This window comes from Struthio camelus, chromosome 3 (assembly GCF_040807025.1).
Source record: "Struthio camelus isolate bStrCam1 chromosome 3, bStrCam1.hap1, whole genome shotgun sequence".
Lineage (NCBI taxonomy): Eukaryota > Metazoa > Chordata > Aves > Struthioniformes > Struthionidae > Struthio > Struthio camelus.
The window spans coordinates 92,003,427-92,019,877 of record NC_090944.1 but is presented as its reverse complement, the minus strand read 5'-3'; the positions used below and the strand labels follow the sequence as shown (position 1 = coordinate 92,019,877).

At 46.1% G+C, this 16,451-nt stretch overlaps 1 protein-coding gene across 2 annotated transcripts in view; it reads right to left on the bottom strand.

The window, feature by feature from the left end:
- Positions 1 to 9,529: 9,529 nt before the first annotated feature.
- The window catches only part of CAPN9 (calpain 9), a 36,066-nt gene continuing 29,144 nt past the window's right edge, over positions 9,530 to 16,451 (bottom strand). Inside the window, exons 18-21 of one of the 2 annotated variants that reach the window (XM_068939055.1) lie at positions 14,998 to 15,076; positions 13,934 to 14,050; positions 12,475 to 12,533; positions 9,530 to 11,693 (exon numbers count right to left, since the gene is read on the bottom strand). In XM_068939055.1, coding sequence (XP_068795156.1) covers positions 11,667 to 11,693; positions 12,475 to 12,533; positions 13,934 to 14,050; positions 14,998 to 15,076 — 282 coding nt within the window. In that variant the 3' untranslated portion in view covers positions 9,530 to 11,666. The remainder of the gene's footprint in view (positions 11,694 to 12,474; positions 12,534 to 13,933; positions 14,051 to 14,997; positions 15,077 to 16,451) is intronic. The other variant, XM_068939056.1, reaches the window with a different exon arrangement.

The window sequence follows — 16,451 nt, the reverse complement described above, 5'->3', positions numbered from 1 at the left end:
GAAATGGGATTTACGGCAGACAGGAGGTTTTGTTTAAGAGCCCTTTATCCCTACCCATTTCTCAGATTAAAAAACTGACAAGAAGAAATACAAAAATTGCTACCTTAAAGACTTGAGACCGAGGTGGGTCCCTGTCTCATTCATCTCGTGTTATTTGCCTCACTGGTGCAGAAGATGCTCAGAGGAAGGGAATGCCTGTAAGCAGCTTACTCTCTTTGCTCGGCACACGAGGAGAAAGCGGCGGCGGTGCTGGCCGTACTGCGCTCCCAGACCCCTGTGAGCTAAGGGAGCCTTTTCAGATCGTCTTCAGCTAACTCGCACCAAAAAAGGTGTAACGGTTGCTTCCACTTAGCCTGAAAAGGGGAGCACGTTGCTTGGTATTAGCTGGGGTTGCCGCCCCGAGTGGAGGAAAGACCCCCTTGGCAAGGCCGGTGCCCGTGTCCGTGCCCCAGGCAGCAGGACGGGTGTCCGGTGTGCGTGGCAGCTCGGGGTTCACTGGGCCGGACCCCGGTGCTGTGGAACAGCTCCTGGCGCCTTTTCCTTCCTTCCTTCCACAGAGCTGTGTGGAGCCCGCTGGGCGACGGACTGCATTTCTGCCTGGCTGAAATCCACGTCCAGGCTGTGCCTGGCTCGAGGGGACGGGTTTTGCTGGCGGTTAAGGGCTGACAGGGTGCAGAAAGTGCTTTTTCGCCCCTGGGACAGGCACAGTCGTGCTGTTGGGGCAGCCCGAGTGGCGGCAGGAGGGAGCCGCAGCAGCAGGCGCAGTCACAGGGCACTGATGCAGCCTGACCTCGAACTTGCAGGACCAGCAGATTTACCTCCAGCTTCCCCACACGGGCACACGTGGATGTCCTCCCTCATAGGTATCTTTGGTCCATGAAGTGGAGAGGGTGTTTTATTTGCTTTTCAAGCCTGACATGTTATTCAGTAGCAGGAGGAACTGAGTTTTCCCCTTGGGACAGAGATGGGTCTGTGACTACAGGCAACTGTCTCTGCAGAACGAGCCTGGCTTTCCTGCACCCTTTGCCCTTTGCAGGTAATTCTGAAATTGGATAATCCATGCATAGCAAATCAAAAACTGGCTGTCAGTCAATTTAAGGGACCAAGTACCTCAGTACTCAGGGTTACTACTGAAGCATTTTACATAAGATGTCCTGCATATTTGAGCATAAATATATATATATATACATATGTGTGTGTGTGTGAGTGTGTATGTGTGTGTATATGTATGTATGTAGGTATATATGTATACATGTGTGTATATGTATTAAAACACACATATAAAGATATAAAAAATTATAAAATATGTATAAAACCATTATTTATACTACATATATATGAAATAAGTATACACAAGTAAATATATGTATTAACGTGTATCTGAAGTAACAGTATTCTATTTGTCCCTTCCTTGTTTGTGCATCTGAGTGGGAACAGAAAGACTATGGGGAGAAAGAGAATATTGCTTAGTTAACAAATATGACATTAAAAAACTAATGTTAGATTTTCAAAGGTAGTTAAACTGCTAATTCCCACTGATGTGGTAGGTTGATGTTAATACTTTTCAAGACCTGTTTGTCAGCAATCAAGCATACTATGTAATTACCAACTCTGGAGACTTAATTGTCCAAACGCCTTCAATCATTTATTAGGGAAGGAAATCCCTGCCTGTAAACAAAGCCAGCATGGGGATATCAGGAGCAGGACTGATACATCAATGCATTAACAAATCGTGAGTTACGGACAGGCAAAATTATCAACATGGTTTAAACATTAAGAAATAATAAATTGGGGTTCATCTTTAGCTGTATTGTGGTTCTGAAGCTTTAAGGCCTACTCAGATGCCATTTTCTACATTTTCTTTGCAATCATAGAAGCTGAAACTTAGAGTAAAAGATTGAAAATTCTCACTTTCTCATATGACTTCTGGAGTTGATGCTTTACGGAGAACATGAAATTCTTTGACACTGACTGTACAACTATAACAGCTGCCAACAAGGAAGATGCCTTTCTGATGTGGATTGAAATTTTGAGCAACGGAGTAAATTTCACCCTCGATGAGGCACAGATCATCTTTTAAACAAGCCTAACTCACAGGTTGTATCTTCCCGCAGTAATCAAGGCAGGGATATCTTGCACGGTGCCCTGCAGGACGTCTTAGGTCCCAGGCGCTGCGTGGTAATGACGGGCTTTTAAGGGAACAGAGTTATTGCTGGGCTTCTCAACAATATGAAGATCTGATCTCCTGTTGGAAGCAAAATGTGTCCCATCATTACTGTAACCCTCCCTTTTCTTGTGCGGCATTTTCAATAGCTTTTGGGGCAGTTATACCCTGGACCCCCTGCTCTGCACAGTTTGAATATACTGGAAGGGTAATGCCAAGAAACAAATTGTTTGAAAGAAAGGAGTGCAAACGTGGGGATGCCTGCTGCCTTTCTGCTCATTTCCTTCACATTGACTTGCCCAAGACCACCTCGCTGGGGAAATTTGCTGTGTGTCTTGAAATACTTCGGCCTATTGAGTCAAATAAGGACAGTGCCCACATTGCTCCAAAACACGGGTATTAGCCCTTGGGCGTTGTAGGTACTTCCTCGCATTCATCCGCAGCAGAGCGGTCCAGCCACAATCTCCATGACCACGTGGCCTCCGTTCAGGCTACCTGTGCCGAGGCGTTTGGGATCTGGAGCCACCGCATCCCCACAGCAAAGCTGTCCTTTGCATGCAGCTCTTCCAGGGGGCTTGTGCTTGAGGGACAGCTGGCAGCTGACATTTCTTAAATAGAAAAACCCAGCAGAAAAATGAGGATAGGCTTCATTAGCCTGGGCAAATAGGGATCTCACAGGGAAAAGTGCTGGCTCCATCCGTGTCTGCAGTATTTTCACAGAATAAGCAGCGGGAAATACTCCTGCAATGAAGGCAAATGCTGACAGGACTGAGCTGTAAGATGTTGCAAGGTGTGGAGGAGGCGAAATGCTGCTCTTTCGTGTCTGACGTTAGAAGTTTTGTCACACTGGCTTGTAGATTTGCTAGTCACCCACATGAATTTATATAAGACTAAAAGAAATAGACTTTCACATGTATGTGAAAAAATATTGAAATCTGTACATACTCTTGGCCCCTCTTTTCTTTCCCTTTCTCTTCCTTCCCTGCTTCTCCAGTACACTCTTTTGAAGGATGCGAGATCCTTTTATTCCCAAAGAGGCATCTTTTTAAACCAAACATTCAACATCAACATTAGTTGGCTCCCCTCTAGGGTATACATAGAAAGGCATTAGGACATTTCTTTCAGTGGCTTCTGATATTGCTGAATGCAACTTCTATACACAAGGAGGTGGGAAAGTTTCTTTCCCATGCCGCCCATAGCTGCTTGACAAATCAAGCTAATGGTTTTACTGGTGGTTTTTATTTCATAGACTGGGATAATGAAGCAAAGCGTCCCATCCCCAGAAGCTGCTAGAAAGAGACATTGCCAGGGGACTCCTATCACTCCTCAGTCTATTGGCCCAGATCCAGTCTGTGACTCCAGGCAGCAGATCTCTTCCTCCCCTTTCACGCGCTGAGACCTACATGCTTCATGGGACTGAAATACATGCAATGACCACCAGTGGGTACTTAGATCCACCTTAGATCCCCCTCCTGGGCTTGGGCTCAACTGCAGTACAGGCCACTGTCTGCAGCAAAGGCAACTGCAAAGGATTGCATCAACTGTCAGTGGCTGCGTAAAAAACACAGATCAAGGCCTATGTCGGCTCTCGAAACTCCCCAGGAGCCCACCCCACCCGCCTGCGTCGTGCTTGAAGCAGTCTGCCTCTCACACTCATGTCCAGCCATGCTAAAGGCTGGAAGGTAGCCAAGCTCTTCGAGACTTTGGCTGGTACCAAGCATAGCTGTCCACCTCCCACAGGGCATGGTGGGCTTGTAAATGCTCAGAGCTTCTCATGTGGAAGGCATGCCTCTTGGCTTCTCTGCGGCCAAAACTTTACCCAGAAAATGCAAACCACAGTACATCTAAACATTGACTCGTACCAATGGCACAAATGGCTGACATCTGCTGTAATCTTTCTTCCCAAAGGACTAGCCAAATTCTCAGACTTCAGCTAGCATGAGGATTTAAATACCTGAATAAATATGGCCTCGTTTTCCCAGAAGGACTTATCCTGTAAATCATTCCTTGATGTCTCTGGGCTCTCTGGGACCCTCAGTATCTCTGGTGAGGGTCTGGGACCCTCAACGTCACCCTGAGAAACAGGCTTCATCTCTTCAGGGGCTTCAAGGTAGAGACAGAGCCGTTGCTTCTCGTTTCCAAGACTTAAAATCGCAACCATTGTGGCTGCTTATGACTTGCACGTTTTCATTGCACTGGCAGAACGAAGCAGCACATTTGCTTCCAACCAGGCTAGCAAACCAGCTCAGCACGCAGTTAAGCCAGACTTGTAAAGAAATGTTTGTGGACCCCAGTGCAAGCTGCTGGGGGAGCCACCATTCCCTTCCAGGCTTACAATGTCAAGTTTAACGCAGTGTTCGTTTCCTTTTCCTCACATTGAATACATGTCTTTCCCTCAGGGGTTATGTGAACTGCACCGTGACTCTGTTTTTCAGCCAGCCAGCCAGCCAGCTATGCACCTGTTTTTGATCAAAATTTTTTACTGCATCCCTTGTTGGCTCAGAAAAGTGCTTTGACAAGCTTGAAATTTCCTGTCTCTGGAAGGAATAATAATGTCCCTCTAAAACAGCATAGCGAATTCGGTTGGAAAGATATTACCTATTAACTGTAGAGATGTTTTAGAAAGTTGGACTTATTAAAAGGATCAGAAAATGAAGCAGTCATTGTTGTGGCAGTTACTACAGACACCCCAGGGCCTTAAAGAGGCTTTTGGCACCAGCATAGGACACAGCTTGGGTCACTGCCATTGTGGAGCATTCAGAAAGATGCTTTTCAGCCTCCGTTTCTTGCACTCAAAGGAGCTTTTGCTATCCCAGTTCAAGAAAAGATAGAGTATATGACAACCCTGTTAGGAATAAAGTCAGATACTCTTCAGTTGAGCCTGATGAGGCAGAAAGCTGCGCTGAGACTGCAGCTGACAGCCACTCATCCACTTCCCTTTCTCCATTAACATGAAGAAACCCCCACGGAAACTGGAGAAATAGTTATTCATGCTTTCACGATGGGGAAGAAATCTGTGGGGGAGGCAGTTTCCTTGCAATGGTGCCTCGAGTTCTCCAAGAGTTCAGGCCACTTCTGTTTCAGCTCTCCTCAGACAGAGTCCTGCTAAAACTTTCAGCAAGTTATTTATCAGGTAAATATGTAAACCAACCTTTCATCATATCAACATATGGTGACAGTGACTGAGCGCTACACTGTTAATCACTGACCCTGTTTCTATTTCTGTTACATGCCGTGTTCTCTGGGGAATGAATGGGATCAGTCATGATAAATCCACTCTCTGCAGCACCAGATAATCTGTTTTCAAGCGGGAGAAGATGCTGAGCGGCCCATCCCGCCAGCCTGCTGCAGGATGACCAACACTGTGCTTATATTGGTACCCCCGGTACAACTGGCACAAATGGTTTTGCTATGTAGTATTATGTCCTAAAATGCCCTGCTGAGGTGTGACACATCTCACTCTTGCATCGTGCATGGTAAGGGTGCATCTTTCTAAAGATCCCACAAGGGATGGCTGACAGACTTTGATCTGGATATCAAACTGGTGCGGAAAGCCCTTGTCTCACGCTGCAGGGTGCTTGGTTACAATCCTCTTTGGTGGTGGAGAGCCCAGCTTGGACCTTCACTCTACCAGCAAGGCTAAAGCTAAAAAAGTGCAGTACTCTCTCCTGTGAAGCCCCACCTTGAGGTATCTGAGGCATCTGCCAGACCAGACCCCAGGCCAACAGCCTTGGGGAATTTTTGACTCTTCACCAGGTTGGCTGCAAACCAGCCACCCAGTACTGTCAGTACCCAGGGCTTCTGGATATGCCTTGAGACACCGAATCAACTTTTCTGGTGGAAACTCCAATGTCAGGCACGAGCCAGGCAGGAGCTAAAATCTAGGCTTGGGCACTGACCGCTGGCTTTGAATCCTGGTAACTGCCATGAGATCACATGCCAAAACCTGTGGGATAATGGGCAACAGAGCTGGGCTGCCGGAGCCCCTTTCCAAAGCCTCGTGCATGCAATTGCCCTGGCTTATGTCCTGTGGCGGATGGTTAGGGGGTCCAGTGTGACTCAATGCAGCCTTTCTTATTAAAGGCCATAGCATAAAAAGTATATATCCATGCCTTTTCATGCCAGAAGGACGATGGCTGCATCAGGCTGCCACCGAAGGGACTACAAACACTGAATTGCTGTTCAGCAGCGACAGTGATTTTAATCGTTTCGGAAACAGCCCACAGGTGGGTGCAGCAGCCCAGGCCGCGGGGCTTGGGAGCTCCCTGGAGCCAGGGCGACAGGAGCTATGGACGCGGGTTTGGTGGGCAAGAGGAGGCTGTCCGGGCTCCCGCTTCCCGCGCCATGCGGGTCTGGGACCGAGCCCGGCACAGCCCTACAAAACTGCAGCCGCCCGAGCGAGGTGGGGAGAGAGAAAAACGCGGTCTGAAGCGGTGAGCGCCGTTCCAGAGCGGTGCCGTCGTTTCCCCCCCGCTGCTCGAGGCGGTTTGTTTGCATTATATTTGTGTCCTTCGGACCCAGCTGCTTAGCAACTGGATAAAATTGTCACAAAACGCTGGCAGTGCCCTCCCCGGCAGGGCCGTGTCCCAGGAGAGCCCGCGGGCCCCGGCAGCCTCTGCCCCGAAGGCCCCCCCCGAATTTCTTCCCATGCACAGCAGGGGCGTTGCAGCTCCCGCGCTGGGCCCTGGGGGATGCTGCCCTCCCCGGCAGAGCAAGGCGGCCAGGCAGCGTCCCCCGGGCGCCCGGCCGCAGCCTTGCCGGCGGTACAGCGCCTGCGGCACCAAGGGGTTTTGGCTCCCTGGAAGACTGGGAAAGAAATAGGTCTGGGGTCTGCTCTGGAAGTGTCTGAAGGGGAAAACATTCGCTATTCCTGAGGGCGTATCTGGGGGAGTTGGGGCTGGAATACAATGCCTTACTTTGATTCAAGGTGACACAGAGTTAAGGCTCTGTACCCACTGGGCCAGAACAAGAACGGAAAGATGAGTAGCGTCTGCTGCCCTTACGGTGCTCATCCTTGCCGTTTGGCTCTTCTGCCTCTGTGGATAATGTTCAAAGAGGTCCCCAGGCTTTCTTGCTCCCCAGAGGCCGAACCCTGCTCCTCAGTGGAGCCGGTTTCCCTTGAAGGGCTGCGCAAAGGGCAACGGATGAGAATTCATTAAGAGCTGTTGGGAGCGCGGTTTATAACACGCTTGTCCTTCTCAGCGGCTGGCTTGCAAAAGACAGTTGTGTGCAACCGCTGACAGCTTGTGCGTTTACCTCAACCAGCAAGTATTTGTAACTCGTTTCAGAAATGCTGAAGTTCCAGCCTAACGGGGAGCATGACAAGCTATCCTCAGCGCTCTGATGTGCTTCCAAATCGTACACTGCCGCTAGTCAGAAAACGCAAAGACTCAACTATTTCAGGGGAGAGGCAGGGGACAAGCGGGGAGATGATGCGGCTGAAATGAAAACGATTTAGATAACCTGGCTATCCATTTACAAATATTTAATTTCCATACTGTAAGCAACTGCAGCTGTTATAAATGAAGCCAACTGCCACATCATTTCTAGCAGCCCTCCTGTCTGAAGCCACGACTCTGCAGTACGGGGCCTTTACCAGCAGCAGGTCTTCTAGACCTTGCCTTTTTTTTCTGCCCTCTGCTGCAATGCCTCAGCCACCCTCTGTGCTGACACATACAGCATTTGGGGGCCAGCAGCAACCCCAGCAGGGTTTAAAACAGGCCCATGAAAAAGGAGTGATTTTGTTTTCTTAGGCAGGTATCGCTGCCAAAGCCTCGGCATTGCTGAGCCACTCCCTGGGAGGCTTTTCAAGGCAGCATGGAATTACTTCTGTCCACAGTGGTACCCAAAATCTTTATTGACGGTTTCTATCTCTGTTTGCATGGAGAAATGGCAAAACACAATTCCACTATTTTTTTTTCAGTTCCTTTATATTTTTTATGGAAATTATTCATGCTCCTTTTCACTGTATTCCTTGTGGATCCAGCAATAGGATAGGCAGGAAACCTTTTCCAAGACAGGAAAGTGCCGTTGCAAAATCTACCATCACAAATTGTTGGGATGGTAGGAGTGGGTGGACTTGGGAAAAACTCCAAAGAAATACCCTTCCAAATGGCTTGTGCCTTCAGCTGATGCTGTGCCTTTGAACTGAGAAATGTGCCTTGCCTCTGAGCACTGCCCAAATGCCCTGGGAGCTGAGGGTGCGCTGAGTGCGCCAGGGAGCACAGGAGAAACCAGAAGAAACGAAACCAGTGGCAGGAGCCAGCCTCGGCTAACATCTGGCTGAGCTTTCAGCAGCAGGTTTTAGGGAGGTATTTTTGGTTGTGCGAGGAAGTGGGAGAACATACTGAACCCCGTAGGTAAGTGATCTTTTTTTTTCCAGCAGCATAATTATGAAAAATACCTCTCATGTTCCCCATTAATGTTTCCATTAGTGGACAGGCAGGGCTCTCAGCATGAGCCAGTACTTGTTAATACGGTTTGCGTGTGACGCATTAGGGAATGCACTGCTCACCCGGCTTTCGGAACAGCATAAAGCGATTTGCCACAGCTCTCGTAATGATGTGGAGCCAAACACAGCTACATGTCGTGTCACGAAGGGCAGCCAGGTCTGGCTTCAAACTCAAGCTCTTTGGTTAGACAAAAAAAAAAACAGCAAGTCAAACCCTGGGCTTGTGGGCACTCCCTTGCCTGCCGTCGCAAGCATGGAGCGGATGTGCTGCTGAGAAGGGCTACCATACTCTGCCAGGGCTGCGAAGGCAACCGTCTCTCACTCACCCACTCATTCACTCGTATAAGCAGTGTAAGAGCAGAAAAAAAAAAAAAAACACCCTACAGGGGAATTATATAATCCTCCCTCTTCAGATCCACTTACTTCTAAGGTTGCTTTTCCCTTTCGATGATGGGCCACCATAGCATCCTTACAGCCAAACTGGTGAGACAGGGACCGATGGTGGATTATATACGGGGTGCAAAAGTGGCTGAGCCGTGAGTCTCAAAAGGTGGTTATTTGGGAGACCTGGGCTCACACATCTTGGGCTGTGACCAACTGTGTGACCATGGGCAAGACACATCATCTGCACAGGTTTTCTACTGCTTCATTCTCCTTAAATGCACCTGTGCTGTGACTATAGGTGTTTTGTAAACCCCAAGGTAGGATAGAGTCTTCGATCTCTGCAGTGAGCTGGCCGGCTAGGAAAGAGACTTGATTTGTAAAGGATTCAGCTGTTAGCTCTCAAATTCTTCATAATATAGTTAGCAGACAACTTCTCTGAGTGGGCAGATAACAGTTGGGTTTTTTCTTCTCTTAAATGCGTAAATTTTTCTCTTAAATATAAAGAAGACTTAGCTTTCTACCCTTTTGCTCCTTCCCTAATGTTTATTATTTTTTTATATCGACCCTAATTCCTCCAAGACGCTCCCACCTCTAGGTAGAGAAACAGAAAACTACACTGGCGATACCATGCTCTGAGACATCTCTTTTCTTCCGCATAGCTGGTGAACATTGCTATAGAAAGAAAATGTAATATAATAAATTTGCACCAATGTCCAAGTCCGCACAATGAACCAATTAAGAATCTGTGACTTTTGGTTTCATGTATGTGGCTGAATGTTTACAGGATGGTGTAGATTTTAAGCCAGACTTTCACAGATTTAGACAGCTGCCTCTAATGCTGTCAAAAGGGCACACAATCTGAACATTTGAAAATCAATATACCTCATGGGGCTGAGTATCTCGGTTAATCAAATACTGCAGCCATTAGCTTTTGCTCAGCTTCCAGTTAGCCCCAGAGCATTTTCTGCATAGTTACAAGATTATAACTGATATTAAAAAGAGGTGGGTATTTTAAACATCATGATCCCTGTGTTTTTTCATCATTTGAACTTCACCTTTATGGCAGTTTGATTTTCCTTGCAGGATTGCTCATTAGGTCTAAATCTAGAAAAATAAAACACTGGCTATGTCAGCGTGCCAGATCCTGGACAGCAGGGAATGTGAGGCTATTCTAGGGCCATCTGTTTCGTTGCAAGAAAGGTTTTAGAAAACAAACCCGGACAGTTGATTCATTATAAAATAGACATAAGTTATGAAGATAATCTTGGAAACAAATCCTACAAAGGCCTCTTAAGCCCCTGGCTGCTATTATTGTTATTTTTTAAATCAGTACTGGCTACCGACATCACATGAATAATACTATATAACTGGCAGATGGAAAATAGCAATAGCTGCATGGATCATGGTGTTCTGAGCACTTACCAAGGGTTACATTTAATTCGTCAGAAATGACATATATCACTGCTATTCTGGAGGCATGGTTAGCAGGGGATACAGACTCTGGCTGCTTGGGGGAGACGGCCCCACGCGAGAGTTCACTAGCTCGGGGCGCCGCACGTTTCTCTGAAGATGAAGGCAAGCTGCGTGCCACTCTTTACAGCATTTGGATTATGGGACATGCTTTGGCCAGGTTCGTATTAGAGGAAGGACTGAGGGGAGATGAGAAGCAACAATTTTTCTCTAAGTTAAATCTGTGAAGACTGTCAGACCTTAACTTAAACATCCTTCTGAGGAAGCCTGGACTAGAGACCTCTGTTACAAATATTCAAAATTAAATTTTCATCTATATGTTTCTCAGTCTTCCATAGTTCACAGTCTACCATGCTGCAATTCAGCTGGCTATGACAGGAGACGTGTTATGCAGCTGTGCAGTACATCTGGAAACAAATTCTAAATTGAACAAAGTTTTATGCAACGTTATATTTTAAAAAGCACCTTACAGTAATCTGCAGCCAAGCAGTAATAAAGATTTTTAATCATTGTTCTCTGTACTAAATAGACTAAATACAATCCCATTTCATAAAAGCCTGTGGTCACTGAAGGACATTAGTTTCAGTCTGCTTCCTGTGGTCTGAACCACAGGAAGTTCCACTGAACCACAGGCAGTTCCATCTGAACCTGAGGAAAAACTTCTTCACTGTGAGGGTGACTGAGCCTTGGAACAGGTTGCCCAGAGAGGTAGTGGAGTCTCCTTCCCTGGAGATGTTCAGAACCCGTCTGGATGTGATGCTGGGCGATATGCTCTAGAGGACCCTGCTTGAGCAGGGAGGTTGGACTAGATGATCTCCAGAGGTCCCTTCCAACCTAAACGATTCTGTGATTCTGTGATTCTGCTTGAGATGCATGTCTGCCCCAACCAAATACATCTCACAGTTACAAATTCAATATCAGGCTTTATCAAAAAAACCCAAAAAACAAAAAAACACCCACCCAACCAACCAAGCAAACAAACAAAAATCAAAAAACAAACAAACCAACCAAACAAAAAACCCCAAATATGATCTGATTTTTGAACTCATGAACACAACAGGGCTGGAGACCAGAAAGGGTGGGCAGCATGCATGTTCCTCCACACAAAAGCTCCTGGTAAATTCTGCATGACAAGGGGACCACAGCTGTTTGGGCAGAAGTGTTACAAGAAACTCTTGGCATCCCAGTCAAACTTCTTCAGATATTCATTGCCAGGTTGATGAACTAGTATCAGAAGAAAGATCAAACTTAGAATAAATAATTTCAGCCACCTCCAACCAAGTGAAAGAAAGACGTTCAGAAGCACTGCCTTGTTCCAAGCTGACCTGCACAAGGAAGGGGAACTCTGATTGTAAGCTTTTATGTCATGTCAGGATGAGGAGTAGAAGGATGAGACCTCTCCTAGCATGCCAGCAGGACTCATTCAGCCTTTAGTCCTGCTTTTGGGGAGAAGGAGACAGAGCTCTGCAAGCACCAGATAACAACAATGGCAGTGATTGCTTTTCCATCCCTGCAGTCCATATGGGCTCCCACATTTGTTATGCCGGGGAATTCATTGTGCCTTGCCCCAGGGATCTTTCAGCTAGAGCGTGAAATGAGAGACAGCCCATGTGCCAGAGGGTGACAAAGAGAGCACAAGGAAACAATAAGCCAGTGCTGAGCAGTGATTCAAGGAGAGTGAAAGACGTCCAGTCCCGGTCTGCTGCTTCCTTGTTTCCCTGTTGTGAGCTGGGACCCGGGGAAAAAAAGAGCAAGGAGTTGAGAAAGGGGGTTGGGAAGCTGTGAACATGCAATAGGGCAAGAAAAGAAGGAAATAGCACGGAGGAGATGTAATCAGTGCGTGCACAGTAAAATCACAGCTCTGCTGAAATCTACGGCAAACTCCCCCTGCGCTTTCATGGATTTCACCTGAAGTTTCAAGCAAAAATATTCCAGTTCCTATGAGAGGACAAAGCTCTAGAGAAGCCACTTAATTTTGTTGGTGTTCATGAAGCTGTGCTCATACCTCGCTTATATTCAGGTTAATGAACTCCTTGTTTTTCACACTCAGTGCCTGGAATACCCCTGGAATGAAAAACAGGACGTGGGAGCTATAAATACACCTCATTCATATTCATACATGAGCTTCCCATCCCACAGTGATGGGTGGCCGTGCCAAAGAAAGGGAAGGCCTAGTGCAAACACTGATTGCTTATGAGTGATTGGTGGTGGTAGCTGCTCTGAAAAATGACATCCTTACAAGAGCAAATATCTCATTGACTTAGGTCTTTGTACGAGTCTCACTTCAGGACTTGACTGTCAGTGGGCATCCTGGCTGTGCTAAACACTCAGATTTGGATGATACTCTGAAAATGAGCCAGGCAGTTTGCATTTCTTTATAGATCTTATTTAACTTCTATCTCTCAGCAATTTAATAATTCTATTCCAATGTAAATTGAACCAGGAAGTAAAGAGAACAAAACTAAAAAATATTGCTCAGGGAAGTTGCTTTTGATCCTCACAGAGTGGGTTGAATTTGATTCGCGTTCTGAGCCACAATGAAGGTCACTTCAAAGTTCTTCCAGACATTTTACCTATCTTTGTTACTTCTGCTCTGGAAAGAGAGAGACCCTGCATATGAATGAATTGAGGCATAGGATGCCTCCATGTAGAGTAAGCCATATCTTCAGCAGGACAAGTTATGTAAAAGGTGCAGGAGATCTCTGCTCAAGTGCGTGACTAGTAGTATCCCTTTGCATGAGACGCAAGCGATATTTGAACCTTGGCCTTCCGTGATCCCAAATCAAGCTCTTACCACGTGCATGAAAGGAAGAGCCCCCTTGGCTGAATGCCATGATGGGCCATTACCCTCATGGGTGGGGGTCCCAGGGAGTGGCCTGCCCTACTCCTGAGTTGCACACGCTGCAGGAGAGCCTGGGCACGGAGGCTGGGAGGACGTGCTCGACCAGCAGCATGGGAGCAAAGGGGCAGCAGGAGCCTGGGGGGGGGGGGGGGAGGATGAGGAAACTGGAGCGGGAATCTGAGCGAGTGCCAGGCCAGCATATGGTGCTGTGGGTGGGAGTGCTCGGGTGATTAGGGGCTAGGCTGGTGAAACAGACAACCCATCCACTTTTTTGCAAGCGAGATTTGGCCACAAGCTGGCTGGGAGCTGCTAGTCGGATAGGTTAGCCACGAGAAAGGATGCAACATGGACTTTGCCGGCATTCTCCGCATGCCTGCTGTGGAGCTACGGAGTTTGTGAAGCAGGCTCTATTCACAAGGGGAAATTTTCCATTTAGTAGTAGGATATTTTTCACTTTATGAGAGAAAAGCTATCCTAAAAGCAAATCCTGAACACAGTTCCTTTTTGTTAGCTGTTCAATGTATACCCTTGATCTCAAACGTTACACAATGTGCTCCACAACAGCCAGAAGTGGAGAATTTTTTTCAAAGGGTGAGAAATTCTAGAAGAGGAAGATACTCACGACTTGCATTCTCTAAGCGAATTAAGCAGTTCAGAAAATCATCAAATTCAATCTGGAACTGTTCATCAGAGTATCGGAGAACAATCAGCTGCAGCAGGTAGTTGTTGAGCTGGTATCCTTCCCAAAAACACATGCAGACAAAGGAAAAGTGAGCAACCTTGCAGGCCAGGAAGAACTCTGCAAATGTCTACTAACTAATCTTGAAAACCAGTTAACGGGAGGATACTCTACAGCATGCATGCATCCAGAAAATGATCTGGCTGCTAAGTCCTTTTAGCTGACAATGAATACTGAACTCCAAACACTAAATGCATTTCTATCCACTTTTGATGTACGAGGGACCATTCTGCCTCCTTGAAATTTGTAAGGATTTCTGCAAAACCAGGTGCTTAAATAAAAATAGTGTTGTGAGGCAATGCCAACCCATCGTTTACTCTTCCTAACAAACAGCCTACTCATAGCTCCTCCGACCCTCAAGGGGAGATGGGCTCTGAACTGATTTGTTTTAGGGTCTAACCCTGCATGTATGCAGCTCTGTTGAGTTTAATAGAGCTCAAGAAAAACATAAAGCCTGCTCTGACTGACTGCCCTGGGGGACTGGTGATCCCTGGGGCAAAATAAGGGAACATCCCGTTGTAAGTATTCTCATAGCAGACCCAAAGCAGCCAGCCCCGTTCTCCTTTACTGCAGTTTGCTCCTCAGATAATTGGATGAAACAGCCAGTGTCAAGCCACACAGACAGGCTCCCAGAAGTAATTCCTAAAAATATCCCATTTCCTGAACGAGGCAGCCCAAGCCCCAGAAATCAGCATGATCCTTTCTCCTTGGGGGTGCCCTAGTCAAAGCCCCCCGCTCCCTGGTGTTCTCCTTCGGGTCCATGAGCTTGCTTGGGGCCACGGCCCAGCTCCAGGCCCAAAGCTTTCCACTCTAGGTGTTCTTCTGGGGTTTAGTCCTCCTCCCTGTCCAGAGAAACTCAGCCAGCATAATTTCTTGCGGCTCTCTTCACTTACAGTGGATCTGCCCGACAGGCTCCCCAAATAAAATGTAGTGCTTGACTGACTTACCTGCAGCTTTTAGAGCACTGCGAAGCTCATAGGAGGACATGGAGCCAGATTTATCAAAGTCAAATTGAAGAAAGATATTCTGTTATGAAAGGAGCATGTGGAAATTTCAGAATTTCCATATGAAAGGGAGCGCAGATATGACACGCAAAGGAAAGATATTTATCTTTAAATATGTAGCATAAGCATTTAAGAAAGCTGACAAGATTTTGGCCTAGATCCAGTCTGGTTTTGTAACTGCTGGGGAGCAAATCTGGGTCCCAGTTGTCTTCGCTGTCATTTGAATAGACTGTTGTGAAATATAAACAAGTACTGCCAAACCCAAGAGTTCAATAATAGTTGCTCTTCATAAACAATTCCACAGTTTTTTAAAAGTAATTTTATCTGGGAAGGATGTATTTTTATTCATCTTCTGAATTCTCCCTCTTGAGGCATTCTCCTCACTTTTTTCCAAAGTTTATGTCCCTGAAGGCTATAAACAAATTGCTTAATGTGAAGTTGAGATTGTCGTTACTCCTTTGCATCTAGATATAAAAAAATCTAAATGTTCATGGTACAACCAAGAGAACTGGTAGAACTCGTTTGAATTTTGACCTAAATATTAAGTAAGTATTAAGCTCCATCTTTTTAATAGGACAACAAACATGAACCTCCCCTGGACTATGAGTTAATTAGAGTTGGTGTCACATTCAGCTTAAAAACTTCCATCCGAAATACTTGTAAAACTTCCGGTAGGAAACAAGGATTTCTCAAGCCTCCTTGTTAAAAACAATGCATCTTTTGATACGGGGGATATGAAATTAGTACCTAGAGAAGTATTTGTGATTTCTGATGAGCTAGACAAGAAGCAGAGAACTGCATATTTCAAATGCCTGGGTGAAGCATGAATTCAGAATAACTATTAATCACCAGGAGGAAACAATTATGATGTCCTTTTTTGAATAATCAGTCTGTGGCCTGTTCCTGTGAGGCTGCTTATTTTTTGCTGCCATATACAGTGGCAGACAAATGTGATTAAAATTAGAACTAACACTTTCTCAGGCTTCAGTACTGTTGACTCTTGAGAGATCAATAATGGAAACGCAGAGACTTATGAAATGTTTTGTTTCCTACTAGTCATGAATCATCACTTTCTTCTTCTATAAAACAACAGCAATGGAAGAGCCTTAAGTTTCGTTTTGATTGGCTTCCTTATTAGTGCTAGTTGCATTCTTTATCCCAAACAAAAATCTCTGTTATTTCCAGCAAACCTTTACGGTTTAGCATCACAGAAAGCTAAGAACGTCTTTGACTATCCAAAAGAAGCCCCCCCCGCTACTTTTGGAACACTTGCTTTTGATTAAAATTTGTGCTTTGTAAACACTTCTGTCTCTATTTTTGTCTGCACGTACATATTAAACTAGCCAAGAAATAGCTAATAAAATGGAGAAGCAAATATGACGGATGATGTCACCTAC